Below are 18400 nucleotides of genomic sequence, written 5' to 3'. Positions count from 1 at the left end.
GGACAACGAGATTTGAAAATCCAAATGCAAACTCAGATGTCGAAACGGATGATGGAGAGGAGAAGAACGTTTATAAAGAGGATGTTCTTGATAAATAAAGAAAAAGTTTTTATTTATAAAGAAATATTTAGTTATCCAGTCTACGAGAATTACCAAGTGGATAAAGTTGTAGATAAAAACTTTATTAAAATATTCTCCAAAAAGGTAAGCCATGACACTGTGATTTTGATGGTTGCTAGAGCCTCGAGGATCGAAAATCAAGATGCTAAAAACACTTGTATTTGTTGGGATGGTTGCTGATCTGAGGGAGGCACATGTTGGCATTCAAGAGATTCATTTTCTGTCTTTTAATTAGACTGACGAGAGAATTGCTTTAACTTATATTGATACTGAGAAGAAAACATATCGAGTTAATTAATTAGTAAAGATGTATCAGAACAGCTTTTAAATCTTATGCACAATAAATCAGTCTGAGATAGCAAGAGCGAAGAGCCCGTGCTGTTATTGATAAGTTTGTTAAACATGGATTACTGCCACTTGTTGATGCATACAAGAAAGTTCCAAATGGAAGAGAAGAGAGCTCACGAGGCCTGTGGTAATTCATTAGTCTCATACTATTTTTTAATTCTCCGACACATGGTAAAACAGAAATAATTCTAGAATACTGAATTTTTTTTCTATCTTAAAAAGAATGATACGAGAAGATAAAAGAATTTATAATCTATTTTATTGATATATTTTTTTAATTAATTCATTTAGGATATTTTATATTTTTTATTTATTTAGAATTTTTATTTTTATCAGTATTTTTTCCAAGAGCACCATGGCAACACGAAATGAATACAACATGTAACAAGCAATTAATGCACACTTATCCATTTCCCAATTAAATGCCTCCGCGTCCACATGATTGTGATGTATAAAAATAAAAGAATGTCAGAAACCAACACGTGTCGTCTTAATGAGATCCTACGTTGGTGCATTATATACGACTGGCGAGGACAATTTCACCCCGGTAAAAGTAGTTTTTTTCTTGGTAAAATATTTATCTGATAGATAGAATTGCTCAATAAGGACTTACTTTTGAATTGATAAAACAGAGAGATTGATCCTGAGGGCGTCAACAATAAAGTAATTCTAGGATGCAAAATCTTATATTTAAAATTGATCCGAGCGCAATGCAATGTTGTTGTGTTTTTATATAACTCAGGTATCCGGACTTGGCCAGATTAACTTATAATGGCCATCTTAAAAATATTCATCACTATTATTAGAATTTAGAAATTTAAATTTGTGTTTTTCTGCTTTGGAAGATTTTTTGAGTTTCAACCGTTATAATTTTTTGGACCGAGAGAAGTGTTAGTTAGGGCAACATACGAATCGAACTGGCTCGTGAGTTTTTTGAGCCGGCTCGAAAAATATTCGATTCGTATTTGAATTTATCGAATTCGAGCCGAACTCGAATATGTTCGAATTTTTTTCGAACCGAACTCGAGTCCAAATTATATTATTCGAGTCGTTCGCGAGCCGCTCGCGAACCTTAATATTTATTAATATAAATTAAATATATATTAAATAAATAAATTTCAAGTTTTTCAAATTTATTTTCAAGTAATAATTTAAATAGTTCGCGAACATGTTCGAATATTTCGAACCAAACTCAAGCCCTAATTCGAACCGAACTCGAACCAGATATTTTAAATTTTTCAAACTTCGAATCAAGCTCGAACTCAAATATATCTATTTCGATTCGAATTCAAACCTTATATTTTTTTATATATTCGGCTCGATCCAATTCGTTTGCATCCTAATATTAGCCTACTTACAGTTTTAACTCGGAACTTATTTTAATTTATTTTTTTTATATGCAATTAATTGTTCATCCGACTAGCTCAAAATCATCTAACCAAATTCCGCAATCAAGCTCGGATGGAGCCACTAGGCATGGAATAGAAGCCCGCCAAACTCTGCCCAACTGCGCCATCCCCTCCACATTCTGCAGCTCTCCGGCGAACGCCTCCGCCGTCCAAAAACGACAGCCTGTGCTGGATTTTTTGGTGGGCCACGCGCCGCGGCAGTCAGACACGTTTTCTTTGCTGACGTATGCAGCTGCGTGTGATGGGCGAGGGTAAGAAGGGGAGGACGCCCGCCGCCTCCACCCTCCAAAACCATGGAGAACGATGGGGCAGCGGCGGAGGCGGCGGAGGCGGCGGTGGCAGGGGAAGAGCACTGCGGGCCGCTCTCCTCCGTCGCGGAGATCGAGGGCCTCCTCGGCTACACTTTCCGCGACCCGTCGCTCCTAACGGAGGCGCTCACACACGGCTCCCACCCCGACCGCCCCTCCTACCAGCGCCTCGAGTTCGTCGGCGACGCCGTCCTCGGCCTCGCCTTCACCAAGTTCCTCTACTTCTCCGACCCCTCGCTCGGCTCCGGAAAGCTCACCGTCCTCCGGAGCGCTAACCTCTCGACCGAGAAGCTCGCCCGAGTCGCCGTGCGCCACCAACTCTACCGCTATCTCCGCCGCCACTCCACCGCCCTCGATCAATTGGTGCGTCAGCCCTCAAAATCCCAACTTCGACATGATAAAATCAGATCTGCGAGCATCTCTAATGGTTCCCCCCTTTCGATTCCGATCAGGTCGTGGAGTTCACAGATTCCGTAATGGCGGAGCGGGAGGAAGAGATCGGAGAGCTCTCCTACGGCGGCAGCAACAACAAAGCCCGGAAAGTACTGGCCGACATGGTCGAGTCCATCGCCGCTGCCGTCTACATCGACTGCAATTTCGACCTCGAACTCGTTTGGAAGGTCTGAAAAATCTCATTTTTCTCTGTTGGATCTCTTCCTATCGATCGTCGTTCCTCCGTTCGCAGATCTTTCGGGTGATTATGGAGCCGATCATAACGATGGAGAACATGAACGAGCACCCAGTGACGATCCTGTACGAGTTCTACCAAAAGCAGAAACAGGGGAAGCGGCCGGAGTTCGAGTACTCCACCGACGGATTGTTGCACACGGCGAATGCGGTGGTCGACGGGGTTGTTATCGGTACCGGCGTCTCGCCGCAGAAGAGGATAGCGAAGCTGAATGCGGCGAGGGATGCGCTTCAGAAGATGTCGGAGATGGAGGCGGATTTGAGCTCCATCTAGGAGCAACAAACAAGGAGAGAAATAGGTGAGGACAACTCCAGTTCAAATCCTCGGTCCCCAAATTTTTCTATCTTCTTATCTCCTTGTCGATCGGACGGATCAGATTATATCTCAAGATATCATGGTATTCTTAAAATGTGTGTAATATCCTAGTGATGTGTAAGACATGATGTAATCTGATCCGTTCGATCAGTGAGGGGATACGAGGACAGAGAAATTTGGAGACAGAATTTGAACTCGGACAACTCTGCCCATTTGTTTTATCAACTCTTATAATACATGAAGATGAAGATCTAGCTAGCTACATCGTTTATCAAATTTTATATTGTTCGTGAGTTATGTCGTTAAAATAAAATCAAATCGTTAGAATAATTAGTTTGGTTTGATATTTTTTTTTTTGTCTGAATTTTAGTTTTGTATTTGAAGTTATTTATTATTTAAGAATTTCACATTTTAAACTTGTTTAATTGGTTAATTAAGGGGCATTTATAAGTTTTGTCACACTTAATAATTGTATTCATTAATATTATTAGTTTAAAGTACTAACTAAAAAACAATCTTGCTTAATTAAATTCGAAGTTTATTTACAAATGTTTGGTTCATCAATCCTACTCATCTACTGATGAGTTATCAATCTGAACTTTAAGGTGACCCGATGAGTCCTTTAGATTTTTAAATTTATCTTGTAGCTGATCTGATGAAGTTTTTTTATAAGATTAGATCAGTCACCTTGAAGAATTGAATATTTAGATTATTAAAAAAAATTAAAACAAAAAGTGATGGCGTAACTTGCATATATCATCATTGAAATATGTCGTCTAATCTATCACGAGCTCTCTTAGCAACTTATAAATCAAGTACGAAGACTTGAGCTAGTTCAAACTCAATCCATTTGATAAAATAATTTGCTATGATCCATTCGATCAAGGTGGCATCATCGTTGTTTACTCTTTAGAAATGTCCAACCTTGAATACTTTGAAAATTCATGGCATTTCCTCCATTTACTATAGAGGAAAGAAAGATGATTATATATAGGAATGTCAAGATTTTTAAATTGTGTTATGATCAGATTAGATTCACATTAATCTAGGTTAATCTGAATTGACCTTAATTTAGTGAAAGATTTTTTTAGATCAGACTAAATTTTATTTTAAAAATGTATAGATGGTTAATATAATAATAATAATATTATTATTATTATTATTATTATTATTAATTGAGTCGGTCATACGAATTTAAGATTTTGACACTCCTAATCTAATTACATACTGTTATTTTATTTTATTTTTAAATTTTTAAAAAATATACAGAAATCGATAACTGGAGTGTGGCTATGGCGACGACGATGACGCTGCTTCGAAGCCTTCCGTTTGGATCCTCTCTCCCGCTCAAATCCCTCTCAGATCTTCGCTCGATCCCCAGGAATCTCTCCCCTTCCATGGCTGCCAGCGTATGCTTCTCGTTCTCTCCGTCCCTTCATCTGTTTTGCTGGCTCACGTTCGCATCTCGTGGATCAGATGGAGGCGACGTCCGAGCAAATCGAAGAGAAGACGACGAGGAAGAAGGTCTTTGTCGCCGGATCGACAGGCAGGACCGGGAGGAGGATAGTGGAGCAGCTGCTCTCGCGTGGGTACGGCGTGCGCGCCGGCGCGCTGGACTTGGATAAAGCGAGGGGCAGCCTTCCTAAGGATTCCAATGTGGAGTTTGTGAGTAGCTCGAACTGGGATTTGCAAAACCCTAATTTGATTTCTTCTTCTTCATTCCTTCATTCTGTTTTCCCCCAAATAATCTGCTTCCTAGGTTTTGGCCACCGTTAGGGATTTGGCTGAAGCTCGAAACCCTAACTTGGACGGGCTTAATGTTGAATTCCTCCGGGCCTGTTTAGCATTTGATGGAATTTCTGTTTAAAAGATGAGACATGGGCATCTTGATTGCTCCTTTTGTTATACAGGTCAGGGCCGATGTGACCGGAGGCTCAGAGCAGCTAGCCGAAGCAATTGGTGATGCCGATGCAGTGATTTGTGCAACAGGGTTTCGTTATTCTTGGGATATCTTTGCTCCCTGGAAGGTAACCTACTGAAATGCATTGAACCCTCTTGTCTTTCTCTACATGGAGCCATATTTGTCTTTGTTTCCTTACCTTAGCTTCATTTAGGGCAAAATTATACGATGACATGATTCATTTTTTGGTATTCCTGACTAACATTTTGAAGCTATTGCCCTTTGTTCCTAGGACGATAAAAGATAGATATGGTCAGTGTAGTGCAGTGGTAAAGCACTCAAGAGAATAAAAAGGATATTAGGGTTTGAATCCCATTAGGAATGAATATTCTGAAGGTCAACCTCTGAGTGTGCATAAGTTATACTCTGGATTTACCCAATAGATGAATCAAGAGGAAGACCATCTATCTTCAAGATTAGTCGGACGATATGATTTTGGTGTAGTTCTTCTAGGTCTGGTTAAATTCTCTTGTAAAAATCCTACTATTTTTACAATGTTCAACCATCAATGTTCGCTAACTTAAAACTTCAGTTAAATCAATTTGTTAGTAGCTTTGAACAATGATCTTAGGCAATCATGATTTCGCTGTTGTTTGGTTAGTAGTTCTCAAAGTACATAGTTGCTTAGCTTTCTAGTGGACTTAAAAGTTAGCCTAATTTTTGATATGTTATTCGATAAACACATTGCAGGTTGACAACTTTGGCACGGTCAATCTAGTGGAAGCTTGTCGGAAAATAGGGGTTAATAGATTCATCCTTGTCAGTTCCATTTTAGTCAATGGAGCTGCGATGGGCCAAGTCCTTAATCCAGCTTATATTGTACTAAATGTATTTGGACTGACTTTGATAGCGAAACTCCAAGCAGAACAATACATCCGACGATCTGGAATAAACTACACGATCATAAGGCCAGGAGGGTTGAGGGACGAACCTTCATCTGGTAACATCGTTATGGAACCAGAGGTAGTATACACATTAGAACTTCGAGATATTAGCTATATAATAGGCAAATTGCTTATCCGAACATGATTTGCAGGATACGCTTTATGAAGGTTCGATCTCCAGAGAGCAGGTTGCTGAAGTTGCTGTAGAAGCACTGTTCTGTCCTGACGCCTTCTTCAAAGTGGTGGAGATCGTCGCCCGAGCTGAATCCCCAAAGCGATCTTTAAAAGATCAGTTCAGTGCAATTAGACAGAAATGACAAATACTTGTAAGGTAATGTGTAAATGGGGTTATTCTATCCACACTATATATTTGCTCCTATTCAGCCTTGTCGGTTCATTAGTGTCTTCGTTTAAAGTATTTATCCACGTTCTTGCCTTATAGTTTGTACCCCAAAACTCCAAAAGCAAGAAGAAAGCTTTTGACATATTGAGATAATTGATTCATGAATCTATATATTGATTTTGACAAGATACAGTGAAACTATTGCTTCATTTGTGAACTTTGATTTCAGTAGGGGCAATCCATTTTGGTTTAGTTGTAGGGTAATGTGTAAATGGGGTATTCAGCTTTGTTGGTACATTCTCCTCTTCGTTTTAAAGTATTTTATACACGATCTTGCCGTATAATTTGTACCTGGAAACGCCAAAAGCAAGAAGATTACTAACATGAGAACTCCTTTGATAGTGGCCTTTGCGAACTCCTTCGCCATCAATAGGGGCAATTCATTTTGGTTTTCGATACATGTTTACCTATTTGTTAACTAACATGAGTTTGAATATGATATTTGAGCATTTATAAATTTAAAATAATTCTATCGAAAAACTTATCCATACTTAGTATAAATTTCTAGGATTTTATAATTACATACTACATCGAAAAGCATGATCGAAATACAGTATTAAATATACTTTTTGAGATCCATTGGAAAACTTGGTGATCTTATAAATTGGAGATGAGAATGACATTAGAGGGGAGTAAAAGATCCATTAAATTTAATTAACTAATTGAATCAAATGAATTTAAAATTTTAATTTGGTTGATTTGAAAATTTAGTTTCCAAAAAAATTATTAATTTATTTATTTATTTAGTTTAATTTGGATTTTAAATTTCACAAGTCCAATAAATCTGAACATTATCGTCAATTAATATACTTGAATTGAACAACACACAACTAGCCTAACAAATTAAATTAATCCATGCTCGATATTAATCAATTGATTAAAAAATTTAATAACAGATTGAATTAATTAATTTTATATAATGTATTTATTCAATTTTATTTTTTTAAAAATAAATTTTAATTTATTTTGTTTTTGAATCAATTCTTTCCAAGGTGCAATAATGGTGCAACTAAGTAATACTAGGCTTCTCAGTCGTCCGCCGTAAATGTTTTCCGATTTACCCTGATGATCGATGAAAATTTTTTATAAAATCTAACCGATCACTCAGGCTCGACGTTACCTAACTTGGTCAATCAATAATAATTTGAAGATCATAGTTAAAGAGTTAAATATCTACTACCAACTAAATAATAATAATAGTTTCAAGGTCTTTTCCATGCAAAGAACTGTTATGCTAGATAAAATGCTTCCCAAGATTTATCTATCTGTACATTGCCATAGGACCGACAATACTAGACCGCTTAAAATGAATGATATCAACTTTTGCTCCAATAATGATGACAAACAGACAAATACGTTCGCCCCCAGCGCTCCCGCAACCCGTCCCAAGGCCAACACAAAAAATAAATCATAAATGACTACTAACTTTTGAAATAATGATTAACACATAAAACATTTATCTCAACTTTGTCAAGATTCAAACCCCAAATCTAATAATGATAATATCTCATACGCTAACCACTAGACTCATCCGAGCTAACAACTTTTGCTCCAATAATGATTTAAAAGCTCATGGACAATTTGAAAGCTCATGGACAATGATACATCATCATAAAATCTTAGTTTTCTACACCTAAAAATCAAATTCCAACTTACATAAATTAACAGATATTTTTTCTTAATAGATAGTTGATCTAAGAATAATAAATTGATGAATTGATGGACCTTGATAGCTTATAAAAAATTTATATAAAACTACAATCACCCAAGACTAGTCGATATTAACTAAATATCTAATCTCAAGAAAAAAATATTAATTTAAATATATTCCCACGAATATTCAATTGGCACTCAAATTGTAAATTACCACAATAATAATTTTAAATGACCAAGGAGCATAATCAATACTAAATCGCCTGAAATGAACATTATAGTAACCCACAAACTCCCAAGAACCTGCATTTCAATGAAAACTTTAGGACCAAATCAATCATCGATTAGTGCCAGCTAAAAATACAAAACAATGTGTTTTGAAGGAGAAGCAACCTATAAAAGTTAAGTAGCAATATTAGAATTTGGAGATTACTCCATTACTAACAAATCCATTACAAATCTTCTACTCGAACTTGATGGTCAGTTGTGCCGCATTACATTTCTGTTCATATAAAAATTTCCACATGATTAAGCTTCACAATCGGAGTCTCCTCAAACATGATTCATATACCTTAATGCGATTTCTCAAACTGCAGTTCATATTTAAATGATTCGAACCACTCCCTCCATGATCATAATTCTGTTGGAGTCCTGCATTCTCTGTGAAGAAAAATAAAGCAAGAAATATATCTGAAAAATCCATGTTCAGATACCATGTTAGAGTCAGTTTAATTTTTGAATACCTCCAAGATGAATGATATCTGGCGTCTTGTGTAGCGGTTTGTTGTTTCCCGGTTGACTAATCCTTCGATTTCGTCTATGGAAATTTGATCCAAGTGGTTGAGCATAACATGCTGGCCTAAGATCGCTTCAAATGCTTCAATTCTACATGAGAAAAGGAGGTTTTAAGTTTGCTTGTGAACAATTCTTCAAAACATGAACATCTTTCAGTTGAGTTGCACAAAGAATTTGGTTGGAACCTGTCAGGAGGTAACTCGACTTCATTCACACCGTGATCAGCATCGACATCCATTGGCTCCACCATACTGTTCATGAAATGACAAACTATTAATATGTAAACTGGAAAAATGAAATAAAGAGCAAAGATAAATGAAATCACCTTCTGCTGCCATCAGGATACTCATTCTGGTCAGTGTCATGATCAGTTTTTTGCTTCATTTCTAGTTCTCTTTGTTCACGCTCTTCCATGTCAGTTAGTTCTTTGTGATATATGGCGAAGTTGAGGACTTGCAATGCAGCCTCAACATCAGCTTTCAAAACCTTTGCCAGTGGGGAGAAAGGTCAGCAAGTTTGTAGAGAAATGTTAAACTGATTCATTTCTTCTCTTGCAAAGAGGTTTTGCTTGGAAGTTGCCATTCAAGAATAGAAATTAACAAATAAACACTCGAGAAGAAAAAACAAATAGAAGCAAGCGAACTTTGCCTGGATAATTTATGCTCTTGTTCATATAAAAATCATGAAGTGATTGGATAAAGTACCTCGGTCCTCAGTTTCATTTTGCTATGAGCAGTTGAGAGACGAATTATGGTCTCTAGGGTTCTTGCAGTAATTGGAAGTGTACCTCCACCATGCTAGAGAAAAGAAAAAAGGAACACAAACTTCATGAGACAGCTTTTAGTATGAAATAGAGCAAACCTTCACAAATTATGTACAAATTCATCGAAATGTTTACTAGAAACTTTTTTTTTCACACCTACTTGGTCTCACCTTAAATTTCAAAATTCCAATCTTCAATCCAAGTCACATAACTTCATAATCTCAACTAACAATCTAAGTTAGAGTGTGTAGACAAACTTAAAGGAAAAAAAACATATAAAATTTAACTGCATTATAATCTCAGTTATACGAAATCAACTATATGGAACTCAAACCTCCATGCAATATTACACCACTAGTAATATTCAAATGGATTATTTTCTTATTGCATTAATTAACTTTTTCTAATCTCCTTCATTTTGCAACTTCCACTCTAATTAACTTAAATTTTCTTAAAGTTACCTTATGATCATGTTCATAACTAACCTATTTCTCTCATTTTATGATCATCGGATCATCTTTGCTCACAAATGTTATAGTTCCTTAGTTCATCTTAGCATTCTCATTTTTTGACCTCATTTTTTCTAAGTTGCTTGTTAACATTCCACCACTTTGATCCATGAAGTATGAATGATTATAGCAAAATTTTAGAAAAATCACAACATTAGGGAACTTCTCTCCTTCAACTATTAATTTTTATCTCAATAACAATATGTTCATCTTATATCTTTATCTTTGAATAATAGATACAAAATATTTAGAACAATTATGCATAATAATTATAATTCCATTTTCCTTTAAAATTATTCCCATGATTCTTTTTTCTTATAAATGAAATTACAATACATGCATTTACTTCTGCTTAATATTTTTTAGTTTCAAATTTATTCTTCACAATTGAAACTTTGAATTTAAGTAATTTACAGTCTCACAAATTAGTAGAATATCATCTACAAAAGCGTGCATCAAAGAGATATATTTTGAACATATAGATGAGTTAACCTAGTACTTAAATAAAAGATACAAACTTAGAATTGATCCTCAAGTATGAGGACAAATTGAATTAAATTTGTTTGTTTTGCATGTAGCATACCTTTGCATTTGCGCCAGCATCCCTAAGCTCCGCATAAGATGTCGCTATATGCTCGGATGCCTGTGTAATAACGATGGGCTTATCAAAAATGTCTAAAAGCAAAGAAAATTCAAATGCAACATAGCATGGGGCATCAATTAAATTTGCTCAAAATCAATATTAATTGAGATTTATAATTAAGTTGCAACGGAAATATGAATGTTGTTTTCGATATGACCTCATCAGTAAGCTTTGGTTGATAAATGTTCTTTGCATAGTAGATGTACTTCTTGAGGAAATTGATAGTTAGTCTCTCATGTTTTTGCTTTTTCCCCTTTTTCCTTTCTTGTCCATGGAGAGCTCGATTGTACTTAACAAAGATAGATGTATCAACATCACCATCATCATCTTCAGTATATCTCACAGATTTTTCATGCCCTCCAATGCCTGTCCATTCTAGAGTTGCTAAGACCACGAGAAGATGAAAAATGCAAGAATTTGATGCAACATATTGGTTACCTCTGTCATCTGCACAATATCTGTGCATTCTAGAGACATGCTCTGAAATTTGACGGTCGATCTCAGGATCCATTTGATCAAGGACAATGAAAAGCAAATCAAAACGAGAAAGCAGTGAATCAGGAAGTCCAATGTTCTTCGTGGGTGTCAATGACCGATCATACTGTTCAAGTAAGTATTCATAAATGTTGGAATGGAGTCTCAGATGAAGTTAAAAAAAGAAGTAAAGATACAACTTACAGTTCCATAAATAGGATTTGCAGCAGCTACTACACTGCATCTAGCATTTAGTGATGCATGAATGCCTGCCTTGGCAATTGTCACTGTCTGTTGTTCCATAACTTCATGTATGGAAACGCGATCTAGATCATTCATCTTATCAAACTCATCAATACAGATAACTCCTCTATCAGCTAGAACCATTGCACCAGCTTCAAGCCTTCTCTCACCTGAGTATATGATTCGTTAAAAGATTTCTATTGGTATCATTCGACAAGAAAATTGTAAAACAGCCAGATAAATTACCAGTTTCTTGATCAGAAGTGACAGCAGCTGTCAAGCCAACACCTGAGGAGCCTCGACCAGACGTCGAGATAGCAAGTGGTGCAATATTCATGATAGCTCTTAGCAGTTGGGATTTGGCAACTGATGGATCGCCAACCATCATCATGTTTATGTCACTGCAGTAGAAAAAGGAATAACTAGTCACATTATGCTACTACCAAAAACAATAAGGTGATTGTGCTCGAGGATTGTGATAACCTACCCTCTTAAATGAGTTCCATTTTTCAAATTCTTTTCAACGCCACCAAGCATCAGTAAGATGACTGCCTTTTTGATCCACAGATGACCATATATTGAGGGTGCAAGCGAATTCCCGAGCAGATCAAATGCATCACTTCTCTTTGCTATTTCTTTTATTTTCTTTGCCTCTTGAATAGAAATATTTGGCGCATGTGCACCTTTGTTTAAAAGAGAAACATGGTTGGCTATGAGAATAGTCCTGTAGTAATGAAGTTTTTCCTTTGTTAAGAATTCAGGACCAAAATAAGTTAAAAGAACTACAGCAATAGTAAATTCACCTGAAGACTCCATTCAAGCTGCCTTTGCTTTTCCCAGGGAATGCTTTATAAACCCCTACGATTGCTACTCGATCACCGGGTTTGCAAGAATCAACAAGATCATCTTCAACAATTACATCCACAGTCCTTGGAAGCTGGCCAGGGGCAGAATTTTCAGGCATTTCTTGCATGGACAAAGTTTGATGATCCTTATACTCACAGAGCCCGTGTTCAGTTACCAATAGATTGCCATTTTCATCCTGATAAAGTTATCAAGAGAAGCGGATGCATTAGGAAACACACCATTCGAGAGTCGTTGAGTTAATTTCCTTACCCTGGTTGGATGAGCAGAACCTGTAGGCAAGCCAGCAGTTGACGTAATGTCCCTGTACTCACGAAATGTGAATTGTTTTGTGGCGGGACAATAGTGAACACTTTTGACTACCTTTGGCTTTACAAGAGAACCTTCACACAGATAAAGGAGCATGATTAGAAACAAAGAACTATGGCAGTTCAAAAGCTAGAATGAGCATGCATTCAAAGATAAGACTAGTAAGAGACATAAATAGCATATAAGTCAGAAAGCAATAAAATCTTCAAACTATGAAACTCAGAGAAACTAAAACTCATCATTCAATTCAATTAGCAATTCAAAACATTAGTTAAATTGCTTGACGCTATTTTAGATAGTCAAGTTCTGACAATGTTAAATTTCCTGTTTTTTTATGGAAGTAGAATGCAAATAAAAAAAGTTGTATGTTGACGCACTAGACTTAAATCGTCAACCTGAATTTCCTTTTATCTGAAAGAAGATAGAAAGTAGCAATAATTGGAACCGTCCATTAAATAAACACCAACAACAAGATTTATCAAACTGTCAACAAGGGATGAAGAATCACTATTACTAAAACAAAAACAATTTCTTATTAGAGACATCAATGATCATAAAACGTAGAAAATGGGTACGGATGAGAGTTTAATTGAAGTACATTTAGTGGTGATGCCTTCCACGCAGATAAAGGAACATGATTAGACACAAAGAACTATGGCAGTGTGAATGCTAGAATGAGCATTCAATCAAAGATTAAACTAGTAAGAGACACAAATAGTATATAAGACAGTAAGCCATAAAATTTTCAAACTATGACTCAAAGAAACTAAAACTAATCATTCAATTCAATTAGCAGTTTGAAAAACTAGTTAAATTGTTCGATGCTATTTTAGATAATCTGAGTTCCAACAATTTCAAGCTTTTTGATGGAAGTAGAATGCAAATAAAAAAATATTATGTTAATGCACTAGACTTAAATCATCAACCTGAATTTCCTTTTATCTAAAAGATGATTGAAAGTATCAATAATTGAAAGTAGCAGTATGTTAACAGAGACATCAAAAATCAAATAACATAGAAATGGGTACGGCTGAGAGTTTGATTTTAGTACATTTAGTGACGATGCCTTCCACACAAACCATGGAGCCGATGAAGGAGGACATCAGATCCCTAGGTGTGACCCTATGGAAACCAAAGGGTCCTTTAAAGCCCACTTGCACGCGATACCGTTCTTTCAACTTAGGGTTTACCCTGCGCGCTTCCTCCGTCACCGCGTCGGAGATCGGCTGGATATACTCCGCCGGACTACGGATCAACCTACAAATGAACGAAAATCTAAGGAATCTACAAGCAAGACGTAATTTTTAGGGCAAAGAGAGTGATGATTTGGCTTTTAATCTTCCATTACCTTCGAGCGAAATCGAGACTATAACTACGAAGGTCGTCTGTGGCGATGATGAGACGCCGGCCATTACACTCGGCTAATTGCCTCACGGAATCCATGTAAGAACCCTTGCGAACCCCAAAAAAACACACAAAAAAGTGAAATTTAATCCAACAAAAAAGGTATCTGTTCGTGAGGCCAGAACGGAAGATCAAAAAGCTTACATGTTGCTCCAAGAAATCGCGAAACGTAGACTTGTGAGCGGCCATCGCCTCCTCGTTCACGTCCATCGTGCGCCGATTTCGTTCTGTGAAATTTCTTTCCGTTTTTGGGTGAAAATGGGAGCCTGAGGCCGCTGAGAACTGTTCTTAATCGAGAAGAAGGAATGCTTTTGGCGGGAAATGGAGCTAGCACGGTCGCATTGGCGGGAAAGAAGATTGGATCCAGTGATCTTGGCCGTCCAAAATTTGATGCTCGATCTCGAGCGTTCATATGGCGATGAAACGCGTATCGATAATCGCGTTTTGCACGAATCTTAAAGTTAAGGTAGGTTGCGAATAGGATGAGATCATACATGTTCTCATAGTTGAATTTTTTTTATATAAAATAGAAAAGTATAAATATATTTTTAAAAAATATTAATTAATTTTAATTTTGCATTCTGACTTGTATATTTTATATTTATATTTGTGTCTAAATCAAATAATTTTAAAGATTTTCATCTGCATAAAATATAAAAGTAAAGGCTAAAAATCGAAGGAAAACATTTGATCCAAATCATTATAAATAAATTTTATCAAATTGTTTTATTTTATAATAATTTTGATACAAACTATTACAATCCATCATGACTAAAGTATAGCAATTTAGATATATTGGAGTAATTTTCATTAAAAAAACACATATTTTCATATAACAATATTTATGGTAATATATGAGTTATTTTCAAAATAAAAAAACATTATTAATTCTTTATATATGTTCGATCAATATTTGATTTTCTTAAACATTACATCAACTTTAATAATAATAATAATAATAATAATAATATTATTATTATTATTATTATTAATTGAATAAAAAAACATAAATGGACACAAATGAAATATAAATAATATTTTTTTAAAAAAATATTAAATTTTTAAAATTAAAAAGATAAATGACAGAGCTTTGTAAGGTCATATGAAACAACTCAAGATAATTAAAATTTTATTTTATTTTATTTTATTCGATTCATTCAGTTTTTTCAATTGTTTTTAAAATATTTTTTTTTTATTTAAATTTAGCACTGAGAGATGAGAAAAATATTTTAGAAATTAAATGTATCTTCAAAAAATTAAAAAAATTAAGTAATAAAATATTATTATTATTATTATTATTATTATATATATATATATATATATATAATAAAACATAATAAAAATATTTGGATCAGTAGTGCTTTACGGTGGTCCATGTTTACGCACTGGGGCAAAAAGTCATTGAATTATAAAATGGCAAAAACATAAATTGACAGAAATGGAATATAAATAATATGTTTTTTTAAAAAAATAGTTTTTTTTATTATAACTTCAAAATTTAATAAATAAATTTAAAAGATAAGTTTAATGATTTAAATTTTTTAAAAATTAAGTTTTTTTAACACCATCAATAATTTTAACATGAAATATTTTGATAAAATAATTAAATTTTAATTTTTTTTATTTGACAAAGTATAATGCATTTTTGAACAAATTTATAAATCAAGTATATCTTTTAATAAAATATTATTTTTGTTATTATATATATATATAAAGGATATATATATAATAAAATATTAATTGGAGGTCGATACCACTTTTGTGATATATAAAGAAAATTAGATGTGTCTTTCATAAAAATCAAAATACGATGTGCTTTTGATAAATTTAAAAAATTGAATGTATCCTTACATAAAATATCATTTTTGTTATTATATATAATGACTATTTGTAATAATAATAAAAAAAATAATGGGAAGTCATTACCTGCTTTGTGGTGGTCCAAACATGTGCTAGGACAAAAGTCTGATTCCTATCCGGAAAAAAAAAATCATTTTTTAATTAAAGTGTCGATTCGTGCTATCCGATTAATCTTAGGATTGATGGTCCGACAGATTAATTATTAGTTAAATTTAGAAAATATTGATGGATTTTGATAATTGACACTTGATATAATTAAAAAAGACAGTTTTGAATTATGATTTTGATAATTTTGACTGATAATCTATATTACTGGTCAAAATTATTGGATTACCGGTTATTTTATTTTACTAGTAAATTAAATTTTTTCCATAGTGATAGTTCAATCAGCACGAACATTTAATATGTCGATGTGGTATGTGAGAATCAAACTCTCATTATATATGCATATATCATCCAAATATTTACCCTCTCGCCAAGCACAGAAGTCTGATTCCTTCAAGTAATTGAAGTGGTCCTTGCTACTTTGAAAGTATATACAGGTCATGCTTTGAATACTTTGCTAGATTTTGAAGGGGGCCTTTCTACTTATACTTCCTACCAATTATGAATGCGAACGTACACATATGTCTTTTCCATTTTTATTCTTTGAAAGAAAATGACAGAAAATGTCATGGCCCATAATTTAAACTTGTAAAAATAAATAAATCAAAGCAATCAAAACGACCGCTCACCAATGTATCTGCCAGCTAGAATTATTATCATGATTACTATAACGTATTAAAATAATTAGCTCAACCTAATCAAAATTATCATATCATATTTTTATATCAAAATACTATTTATCAACTTAATAAAATTATTTAAAATTGAACAAGATTGTTTTAACTTGATCAAGCACTTCAAAAGTATTGTAGCAACAATAACATCATTGTCACAACTGTTCATGAGATTAGTGTGTTAATAGGTTGATTGGTAATTGAGTTAGTAGAGGAGAATAATAGGATAATGATTGTAATATGATAATAGTATTATGTAACTGCAAGTTCTAAGAGTCGTTCAAGAGTTGATTGACTTAGGACATATTGATTCATATTTCATTAATAAAAGGTAATAGTTATTATATTTACTTTAAATCTGTATCGGATGAATAAGTATAATAATGTTCAAGGATAGTCGGTTCTAGTTTACAGCATATTAATTAGTTGAATTGATAGTGAGAGGCTGTAGATATATATAAAACATTACTCTTAACTATTTTAGTCAAACATTAATATACAAGGGTAATATTAATGTGTTAAGACTAGCATGTAAGTCAATTGATGACTAATTTCATAAGTAATGGGTACAAGATATCAAGTTGACACATGGTATATATTAGAGAATATGTACTGAATTGACCCGCTATGAGAATGTTTCATGAATTGTTATATAAGTGTCACAAACATTCTCATGTGACTATTGGTATGAATAGTCCTTGGATCTGAAGTCGCTACGATTCCCTACATAAAGAGTTGTGTACTTTGGTATCGGCAAACATCATCTGTAACAAGGTGGACTATAAAGTCGATCACTGGATATGCAATAAGTTATGTGGGCAGATGTGAGTGATGTAGATGGGACCTATCTCTTCCATATGACAGAAGTAATATCTATGGGCCTCTTGATTAAGTAGGACACAAGAATGCATGATCATGCTCAAATTAGTCAATATGAAATATTGAGCTTATTTTATTGAGTGTGTCTACTTAGGTATTAAGAAAAAAAAATTATAAGAGGATGGCATGGTCTATATCTAATAGATCAGTCTAAATATCAAGGATATATTAGGGGGTGAATTGCCTACATAAGAAATAACCCCCTTTTTAGGTGGTTGTTAATCCAAGGTGTTGAAAAGTACTAGAAGATCTCCTTCATTAAAGGCGGAGAAGCCTTTTACACACATTGATAGCTCAAGAATGACTAGGAAAGTTAATACTAAAGTTGTTCTATATTTTCTAGGTCCAGGAGTCTTTTTATAACCCCTAGAAAATCTTATCCGAGACTAGAAGACATCTCCAACAAGGTAGAAGGCGCCTCCAGCAAAGTAAGCGAAGATAAGGTTCTATCTTCACTGACGGTTACATTTTGCCCAATCTAAAGCACATTCAAAGGGTTGAAGGCACCTTCCCACATAAAGGCGCGAAGGCGCCTCTACCAGCTCTGCAACTCCCCGTTGCCTCTTCTGCTGCTTTGATCGCTTGGGTGATTTCGTCCATCCGAAATTGGGCTCACCCGGACTCATTTTCGGCCTTCTCTTCGAGCAGGCTTCCTCCTTAAATTCTCGTCCCTCAAACGTCACGCATGTCCTTCTCATCCACCAGTATACTCTTCCGCAGCACCTCGTCTCTTCGAGCAGGCTTCCTCCTTAAATTCTCGTCCCTCAAACGTCACGCATGTCCTTCTCAT

At 34.8% G+C, this 18400-nt stretch overlaps 3 protein-coding genes across 4 annotated transcripts; 2 read left to right on the top strand and 1 right to left on the bottom strand.

The window, feature by feature from the left end:
* The first annotated feature begins 1966 nt into the window (after positions 1-1966).
* Positions 1967-3146, top strand: LOC122025053 (ribonuclease 3-like protein 2). Its single transcript, XM_042583807.1, has 3 exons — positions 1967-2548; positions 2638-2805; positions 2871-3146. Exons 1-3 carry the CDS (start codon positions 2171-2173, stop codon positions 3144-3146), a joined length of 822 nt encoding a protein of 273 aa, XP_042439741.1. The 5' UTR covers positions 1967-2170.
* Positions 3033-6603, top strand: LOC122025052 (uncharacterized protein At2g34460, chloroplastic-like). The gene is made up of 6 exons (XM_042583806.1): positions 3033-3171; positions 4458-4597; positions 4665-4853; positions 5099-5215; positions 5839-6111; positions 6185-6603. Exons 2-6 carry the CDS (start codon positions 4481-4483, stop codon positions 6347-6349), a joined length of 861 nt encoding a protein of 286 aa, XP_042439740.1. The 5' UTR covers positions 3033-3171; positions 4458-4480; the 3' UTR covers positions 6350-6603.
* Positions 6604-8414: 1811 nt separating this feature from the next.
* On the bottom strand, positions 8415-14380 carry LOC122025761 (DNA replication licensing factor MCM3-like). Of its 2 annotated transcripts, XM_042584635.1 has the most exons (17): positions 14237-14380; positions 14037-14140; positions 13740-13945; positions 12632-12762; positions 12319-12557; positions 12003-12239; positions 11762-11916; positions 11477-11685; positions 11237-11399; positions 10956-11164; positions 10739-10798; positions 9588-9680; positions 9209-9369; positions 9069-9134; positions 8832-8973; positions 8660-8748; positions 8415-8590 (listed from the first exon to the last, which is right to left on the bottom strand). In XM_042584635.1, exons 1-16 carry the CDS (start codon positions 14300-14302, stop codon positions 8692-8694), a joined length of 2298 nt encoding a protein of 765 aa, XP_042440569.1. In that variant the 5' UTR covers positions 14303-14380; the 3' UTR covers positions 8415-8590; positions 8660-8691. The 2 variants fall into 2 exon arrangements, with proteins under 2 accessions (XP_042440569.1, XP_042440568.1); XM_042584634.1 differs by having other exon boundaries at positions 8415-8748.
* Positions 14381-18400: the final 4020 nt, after the last annotated feature.

The sequence above is a fragment of the Zingiber officinale genome, chromosome 9B (genome assembly GCF_018446385.1).
Source record: "Zingiber officinale cultivar Zhangliang chromosome 9B, Zo_v1.1, whole genome shotgun sequence".
NCBI lineage: Eukaryota > Viridiplantae > Streptophyta > Magnoliopsida > Zingiberales > Zingiberaceae > Zingiber > Zingiber officinale.
Note: the sequence above shows the minus strand (reverse complement) of the source record. Positions and strands in the feature narration are given on the sequence as shown.